At 43.0% G+C, this 8,641-nt stretch overlaps 2 protein-coding genes across 2 annotated transcripts in view; both read right to left on the minus strand.

Moving 5' to 3' along the window:
- LOC123401160 (NADPH-dependent aldehyde reductase 2, chloroplastic-like) overlaps window positions 1–1,254 on the minus strand; it is a 55,967-nt gene extending 54,713 nt beyond the window's left edge. The window contains exons 1-2 of the mRNA XM_045094894.1: window positions 1,042–1,254; window positions 350–544 (exon numbers count right to left, since the gene is read on the minus strand). Of these exons, the coding sequence (XP_044950829.1) occupies window positions 350–544; window positions 1,042–1,254 (408 nt within the window). The remainder of the gene's footprint in view (window positions 1–349; window positions 545–1,041) is intronic.
- Window positions 1,255–6,286: 5,032 nt separating this feature from the next.
- Window positions 6,287–8,301, minus strand: LOC123415916 (soluble inorganic pyrophosphatase 1). The gene is made up of 9 exons (XM_045106767.1): window positions 8,210–8,301; window positions 7,910–8,030; window positions 7,723–7,751; window positions 7,570–7,635; window positions 7,342–7,449; window positions 7,171–7,236; window positions 6,959–7,079; window positions 6,777–6,858; window positions 6,287–6,563 (listed from the first exon to the last, which is right to left on the minus strand). Exons 2-9 carry the CDS (start codon window positions 8,010–8,012, stop codon window positions 6,521–6,523), a joined length of 618 nt encoding a protein of 205 aa, XP_044962702.1. The 5' UTR covers window positions 8,013–8,030; window positions 8,210–8,301; the 3' UTR covers window positions 6,287–6,520.
- Between the last annotated feature and the right edge of the window lie 340 nt (window positions 8,302–8,641).

Raw genomic sequence — 8,641 nt, forward strand, 5'->3', positions numbered from 1 at the left:
CGAGGGAACACCAATGCAAGGCTCCAAGGCCACGGGGGGATCCTTTGCATATTTGCCAAGGAAGTCCCTAAAGGTGTAGCCGTAGCAAAAGGATTCCTGGTGCCGTTGCTGTGGAGTATCAAGACAAGAATAGTCTCCCGTCAACACGCTTGTTTCTGGCGCCGTTGGAAGGTATTTTGTTGCAGTATCACCATCCCAGATCTGCAAGGTGTACATACTCATCGCGGGCACTACTAGAGCTAGTCATGCGAGGCGTGCACAAGTCGTGGCTGCTGCGCCTTATTTCCCGCGGAATCAAAAGAACTGGGGAAACCGGTACGACTATGCTATGGTTCAGAGTTGAACCAACATCCACTTGACCGTTGGTCGCCGTGTAGCCCGGCAGGAGCCTGCCCATGATGGATGACGACAAGGTCATGACGCGGCCGCCACTGTCGGCCGACATGTGGTTGGCCACCTTGTGGCACACCAGGAACATCCCGCGCACGTTCACTGCGGACATGGCGTCGAAGTCCTCCACGGTGATGTCGGCGAGCGCGCGGTACTGTTAGGAACGTGAGTGTCCCCTGTTCCAGCATGCCGGAAGTACCCTTGAGGGTCGATCATCCATCCAACGGCTAAGGAAAGAAGATACCGATCCGGTGAAGAGGGAGTCTTCGTTCGGCGATCCTGCATCCAACGGCCCATCCCGCGACGATGTTGGCTTTCCGACAGAGCACTACCGGTTGTTTAATTGCTTTAGCTACTTGATGCGTGTTGGCTTATATAAGCATCACTTTCCAGTCCATTTGGGCATGTAATACATGTGTGGGTAAAACCCTAAGCCGCCGGTGGTGTGCTCTATCTACTTTCCCCAATTTGAGAGCAATACAATTCCCCTATTAGCTGATTTCGATCTCTGAATTTAGCTCAAAATAGCAGTTCTTCTTCAGTCGGCTAGTTAGATCCTGACAATTGGTATCAGAGGCTAGTCGATCCGCGGCTGGTGGTGGCACGTAGAGGAGGAGCGAGCAGTGAGATCCAGATCGGGCGGCGATGTACGCGGGCGGCGGCCGGAGTGGCGTTGTTTGGTTGCAATTTTAACGCAGCTCTGGTTGGCACGGAAAACTTCCCTATTGTAAAACCCCAGCTACTGTGATGAGATCGTGCATCTCGGAGGCGGACGTTGGCGGCGGTGTTGGCGGTGGTAGGTCGAAGATCCAAGGTACTCGAGTCAAATCCCACCACCCCACCCCTGTTTCTGGCCATCACCATGACAGGGCAAGCAGCTTTGATAGTGACAGCAGATCTGCACCTGGCGTCATTGGAGTTGGATATTAAGACACTCAAAACAACATGGATGAAGATCGAAAAAAAATCATGAATTACGCGGGATGGTGACAAGATCCAAGAGAACTTCAGGAAGTTGTTGATGGACCCTGACTCTGAGGAGGGACAGATTGAGCGTTCTGAGTAGGGTAGTGCCCATGTGAAAATTAATGAGGTGCACTCACCTGTTGTACCTGCAGGTCGGTCGAAGCAGTTGAACAACTACACACCACCATCAGTGCATGGGCAGGAAAAAGAAGCACCGGTGGTAGTAGGATCTGCAGTGTTGAGGGATCACACAGGAAAGGAGCTGAATTTGGATGGTACTAATAAGGTCCCATACAGGCATCCTAACTTCAGCAACAACAAGCATGAGGGAAACCAAGAAGCAAGGCAACAACAACAACTACAGTTACCTCGAGTTGATGTGGGCACAATGGAAGAATAGTCAGATGGGCAAAAGCAAAGGCAGTATTCTCCTTCAGACAATAGAAGGCATGTTCTCACAGTGAAACCTGCAGAACAAAACATTTATGAATTCGAAGGACAGGATCCTGAGGCCTGGATTCAGAATTTGTACCAGTATTTTGTTGCTGCCAGAACACCAATTGAGCATAGAACCGGGCTAGCAATATCATATTTAAAAGGGCCTGCTGTTCAATGGTGGAGAGGAACTAGATATGCACCTAGCAATGTGCATTGGCATAAATTTTGCTCTTACTTATGTGAAAGATTTGCTATTCACTCATCCTGTGATATAGTGAGTTCCTTCCATGCAATTCATTAAACTTCTACCTTGGCAGCTTATGTAGAACAGTTTGAGCAGTCAATGATTATCATGAGAAGGGAAAACCCTGGTATTCCTGATAACTACTATGTGACTAGCTTTGTGTGTGGCCTTAACACTTACATCAAGAGCCACGTGGAATGCTTCAAGCCTAAGGATATGCAAACTGCTATATGCTATGCTAGAAGAATGGAGAAAACCCAACCACCAATGCATGTGGTGCAGACTAAAGCTTATGTGCCACAACCAAAGAGGCAAGTAACTTTTTAACAACCAAAGGTAGAAGGGATTCCTGCAGTCCAGAACAGAAAATTAGTGATACAATAAGCAAAACAGAATCAGGTTTGCTACAAGTGTAGGGAGCCTTGGGTCTCAGGGCACATACAAGTGTGTATGATGAGTCAAAGAGCACAAATTCAAGCTCTACAAGCACAAGAAGAGGAAGTACCTGAGACCATCTATGTTACTGATTTTGTTGATCCTAACTTGGAGAACCTGGACCAACTTCCAACTGATGCAATTCTTCAAGTGTCTATGCATGCAGCTATGGGAATTGGAGCAATCAAAAATACTTCTATTCTGATAGTTAAGGTGGGCAACACTTCTGCAAAATCATTAGTAGATAGTGGCAGTACTTCCACTTTTGTTTCACCAGAAATGGCAGCCAAATTACAAGTAAAACCCAAGTCTACCCCTAAGGTTAGAGTGGCTATAGCTAGTGGAGAGATCCTATGGAGTGAGTTCATGGTCCAAGATTGCCCCTATGAAATACAAGGTCAGCAGTTTACTGACAGTTTCAGAATTATGCAATTGAAAGGTTATGAAATGATATTGGGCGTTGATTGGTTAAAGAAGTACAACCCAATACACATGGATTTCATTAAAATGGAAATGAAAGTGTCTGCCTTGAATGGCCAGTTAGTCACATTTATTGATGAAACAGTGCCAAAGGCACAGCCTGAGGAAGCTAAAGACTGTACTGATAAACTGATGGAACAAGCAGTGTGTGGGTTTGTATTGTTTACTGCCTGTGTTGTTGAGATGAGGGGCACAACTAAGGAACTACCTGCAGAATTATAATCTCTGCTACAAAAGTATGAACAACTTTTCCAGGAACCAACTGAGTTACCTCCCAACAGGCCATGTGATCACAGAATTCCATTAGAGGAGGGAGCAAAAGTAGTGAATCAGAGACCCTAGACAATGCCCCATCACCAAAAGGAAATATTGGAGAAGATCATCAAAGAGTTGTTAAAGTATGGAGTGATTAGGCCCAGTACCAGCCCTTTTTCATCTCCTGTTTTGCTAGTCAAAAAGAAAGATGGATCTTGGAGATTGTGCACTGATTACAGGAAGCTGAACTCTATTACCATCAAGAACAAGTACCCAATCCCAATCATAGAAGATTTATTGGACCAGCTGAAAGGAGCTAAGTTTTTCTCCAAAATTGATCTCAGAAATGGTTACCACCAGATCAGAATGGTAGAAGAAGATATCTACAAAACAACTTTTGTTACTCATACGGGCTTGTTTGAGTATCTAGTCATGTCTTTTGGTCTTACCACTGGCCCTCCTAGCTTTCAAGCCCTAATGAATTTTCTCTTTGGCATGCTAAAATTTGTGGTGACATTCTTTGATGATATCCTGGTTTTCAACACCTCTCTGGAAGAACATAAGCAACACTTGATTCAAGTGTTTGATATACTGCAAGAGGACAAGGTATATGCCAGATTGGAAAAGTGTTCTTTTGGTCAAACTGAAGTTGAGTATTTGGGCCACATTATTAACCAAGAGGGAGTGGCTACTGACCCATCTAAGATCAAGGCAATCCAGGACTGGCCAGCTCCTACCAACATTACTGAATTGAGGAGTTTCTTGGGTCTGAGTGGCTATTACAAACGATTCATTCAGGGTTATGGCTTGATATGCAGACCCCTGTTTGATTGCTTAAAAAAGATGCTTTCCATTGGGACAAAGATCAGGACAAGGCCTTTCCTGAAGTAAAGGACATGCTCACTCACTCTCCAGTCCTTGCCTTACCTTATTTCTCCGAACCATTTATATTAGAGGCTCATCCATGTGGATATGGTTTGGGAGCTGTATTGATGCAAGAAGGAAGACCCCATTTCTTATTTCAGTAAAACAACTGGGCCTAGAGTTGTTGCCTTCTCCACCTATGTTAAAGAAGCTATGGCAATCATTGAAGCTGTAAAAAAAATGGAAGCATTATTTCCTAGCCACTACTCTAATTATCAGAACAGATCAAGAGAGCCTGAAATACATACAAGAACAGAAACTCACTGAGGGAATTCAACACAAGTTGCTAGTCAAGTTGTTGTGATACAATTTCACTATTGAATACAAGAAGGGCAAGGAGAACAAAGCAGCAGATGCACTGTCCATAGTGAAGCATCTAGCTTCCATGCTTATTGCTAGCAGTACTACCCGCACCTGGGTAGTAGAAGTGGTTAAAAGTTATAGCCAAGATGGAAAGATTAAAGAGTTGATTGCTCAGTGCACTGTGAACAAGGATAACACTACTTCCTACTCTTATAGGGATGGTATCCTCGGGTTCAAGAACAAGGTGGTAGTGGGGAATGCAACTGCTCTAAGACAAGACCTATTGAAAACCTTCCATAGCTCTGAGTTAGGGGGTCATTCTAGAGAAAGAGCTACTTATCAAAGGGTAAAGTTGGTGTTTCATTGGCCAGGATTGAAACAGGATGTTATTGCATTTGTCAAGGCTTGCCCAGTCTGTCAAATAAATAAAGCTGAACACTGCCCTTATCCAGGCCTGCTGGAACCACTTCATGTCCCTGACTTTGCTTGAGCTCATGTTAGTATGGATTTTGTGGAAGGTCTACCTCTGTCTGAGAGCAAGGATTTGATCGTCGTAGTTGTGGACAGATTTACAAAGTATGCTCACTTCATTGCCATGAAACATCCTATCACAGTGGAATATGTGGCAAGGGCTTTCTCCGAAACAGTTTTCAAGTTGCATGGTATGCCAGTAGTAATTGTCACTGATAGAGACAAAATATTTACTAGCAACTTATGGCATCAACTGTTTAAATCCTTGAAGATTAAGCTGCACATGAGTACTAGTTATCATCCCCAATCTGATGGGCAAACTGAGAGGGTGAACCAATGCATGGAGAACTACCTGAGATGTATGTGCTTTCAGCAGCCAAAGAAGTGGCATGGATGGTTGGCTTTAGCTGAGGGGTGGTACAACACTAGCTTCCACACTTCCTTGTAGATAACACCTTTTCAGGCTCTTTATGGTTTTCCTCCTCCAATGGTAGCGGAGTCTGCATTGCCTGATACTATTTCTGTCGATTCTGACAATTTACTCCAAAACAGAGAATTAGCTTTGGAAGTGATTAAGCAAAACCTTATCAAGGCCCAGACAAGGATGAAATGGTTTCCTGACAAGAAGAGAAAGGAAAGGGAATTTGTAGTGGGAGATATGGTTTATTTGAAACTGCAACCTTACAGACACACGTCTGTCAGTCTCCACAAGCACTTGAAGTTGCACTCCAAATTTTATGGACCCTTCAGAGTTCTTCAAAGAATTGGTCTTCATGCTTACAAGTTACTACTGCCTGAATATTGCAAGTTACACCATACATTTCATGTGAGTCAGTTGAAGAAGCACATTGGGCCATCAATAGTGCCTTCCAAAAACCTTCCTTTAGTGGGTCCAGATGGGTTGATCAAGATGGAACCTGAGGCCATATTGACATGTGATCTAGTTTTGAAGATCTCGTCGCGATAAAGTCAATGGTGAAAACGAATCATTAATTCAGATAACGGTTTGGAAGATAAAATCTTTTTTAAAATGCAAAATCAAAAGAATACGTAATGATGTCATGTTGCATGCATGCAAAAATGGATGGAAAGAAGCCACCGTATGGAAAGACTAATATGCGGCGCCGTTCCCTAGTGAAGTCCTTCATTTTTACATAGTACTCCTCTGTAAACTAATATAAGAGCATTTAGATTACTATTTTATTGATTTAAATGCTTTTATATTAGTTTACAGAGGGAGTATGAATGAAGTCCACGCTCCGGACCACACACCATGGGATTCAAAAATCATACTACACACACAACACAAAGGTGATAACAACTTTGCTGTAAGATGCGTAATCGTTTCCAAATAAGTGTTTTGAAATTCAGGCCAAAGATGGCAGGACTAAATGTTTCAAGCGTTGATTCGGATATAACGAAACACTATGCCGAAGCATGACATTAGTCCTTGGTTACAATGTTCTGCACAAAAATATGCATAAGGATAACATGTTCCTTTCTTTTAAGTACATAGAAAAAATAGCTCCTTAAATGAAAGCCATGTAGTCGATTATTGTCGTGTTACGAGACCATGAGGGCGGTTTCTGTAGCCTCGCAAGTTTGCAACTACGATTAGTTCCTCAGACTCTGCAGGATGTATTCAGCATATAGGTCCCTGAAAGTTGAAACAGCGGCACAATGGTTAATGATAATATATCATACTCTCTCTGTACAAAATTATTTTACAGTTCTAACTTTCTCCTAATAAGGCATATAAGGATGTCAGTTTGCATCTCACTATAATGTGGATGCATGCTTGCCTGTGAAATGCATTTGCATTACTAATCCTGCTAGATAACCCTTTAACTCTATTCCAGAAACAACTCACATTGAGTGCTTAATGGCCTCTTGTGCAGTGTTTGGTGGCAGGAAGTCATTCACAGCAACCTCCTTGTTCTCATTCTTCTTGTCTGCAAATGCATAACATCAAATAAGCTTAAGCACTTAAGGATCCCATTTGTGTCGCTATGGTTGAGGTAAATCTGATATATGGGAGGAAATGGAGTGTACAATCTTCGAAGAAGCGACGGATTTCAGCAAGGCGGTGGGGGGAGAGCTCCTTAAGGTCGTTGAAATGACGGTACTCGGGATCATCAACGCAAACAGCAATGATCTTATCATCTTTCTCACCCTTTTTGTTCCAAAAAGTAATCACAGTATCAAGCAGACATAATGTGACATTGATATATTCATATATGAAACTCTTAGAGAAAATATCTTGCCTGATCAATCATGGGCATAAGCCCAATAGCCTTAGCTCGAAGAAAGCAACCAGGTATGACAGGTTCCTATTAATAAGGTATAGGTTAGTCAGTTGTCGCAAGACATTCTCGGACACAATGTGCATCGCCGTGTCAATTGCATAAACTTGACATCAGTAGTGCAAAACTAACCTGCATCAGGACCAAGACGTCAATTGGATCCCCATCTTCACACAGCGTCCGTGGTACGAAACCGTAGTTGTGTGGGTAGACTACGGACGAGTACAGAATCCTGTCAACCTAGAGAAATAGCTTAATTTTCATGTTCTCCAATGTGAAGAGGAAATTTCTGTTTTTTGAGCTTTCTTGTCAATGTTTTCATACATCGCCAAAAGCTGAAAGTGGAGAATGTGTGTGTACCTTTATCATCCCAGTCTTCTTGTCAAGTTCATACTTGACTTTGCTCCCCTTTGTGATCTCAACAACCTAAATTCATGCAAAAGACTATGATGCATCTGAACTGTTTACTCTAATTTACAGTGTCAGGTCAATAGAGTATGCCAAGATGCTTACAACATTGAAGATTTGTGGGGCTTCAGGTCCTAGAATTTGGAGAAATTATACATCAGATTATATATGAGCCTTCATTGATATACTTTTCATCCCCATCGGGGCAAACAGTTTCGTACCACGGTCCATCAGGGTAAAAAAAAAAAGTTTTGATGGAAGGCAAGACATCAGGATATGTGTATGTATTTACCTATCTCCAGATCATGCCAAGAATGCGCGGCGACAGTTCGCTTTGAGAGAGACGATACGATCCGCTGGTTCAGCTTCGGATTATCCTTCTTGTCGTCCGCCATTGTCCTGCAATCAGCCCCCTACCCAGCCAAGGAAATCATCGTGAATTCCAATCGAGATGAACAACCAATGGAGAAGAAAAGCAAAGGTACTCGTGATACTGCGATTTCTGGGCAACAAGAAACCCCCTCTTTTTCTTCACACCAAACCAACATGTAAATTGACGAATGCAGAGAAGGAGTGGTCTTTGGGCATTTACCAAATTTCGGTAAGAATTGATTTGGATAGCGGATAGAAATGACCAGGAGAAGAACAGGTGAAGCACAGGAACAGTTGTTGCTTATATAGAGCTCTAGGTGGGTTGGAGATCCTGGGGATGTGGCGGGAGAAGCGGCAGCTCGGACACCTCCTGCATGCGCTCCAGAATTAGACAGCAACACATGCGAGGCAACACAACATGTGTGGCTTGCATTCGACCACATATGTGATTGTTGAATACAGAGTTGAATTTCATATGATAAAAAATGCTCCTTTCGACCGGAAACACTTATCATGAATATGAAAGTACTTGACGTATTTTAATTTTAAATACATTTATTTTTATCAATTCGCGTGACAAGTAATTCTGGATGGATGGAGTAATAGAGTAGGAGGTATATCTTAAACATTTGTAATTGCTCTTTTTTAGAAA

This window comes from Hordeum vulgare, chromosome 1H (genome assembly GCF_904849725.1).
Source record: "Hordeum vulgare subsp. vulgare chromosome 1H, MorexV3_pseudomolecules_assembly, whole genome shotgun sequence".
Taxonomy (NCBI): domain Eukaryota; kingdom Viridiplantae; phylum Streptophyta; class Magnoliopsida; order Poales; family Poaceae; genus Hordeum; species Hordeum vulgare.

What these genes read in the sequence shown, in the direction of transcription:
- LOC123415916 (XM_045106767.1), bottom strand. Translation starts at nt 8,012, where the DNA reads ATGGCGGACGACAAGAAGGATAATCCGAAGCTGAACCAGCGGATCGTA. An exon ending in TTATGCCCATGATTGATCAG is followed by an intron (nt 7,080 to 7,170) that starts GCAAGATATTTT and finishes TGGAACAAAAAG; the next exon opens with GGTGAGAAAGATGATAAGAT. An exon ending in GAGGCCATTAAGCACTCAAT is followed by an intron (nt 6,564 to 6,776) that starts GTGAGTTGTTTC and finishes TTCAACTTTCAG; the next exon opens with GGACCTATATGCTGAATACA.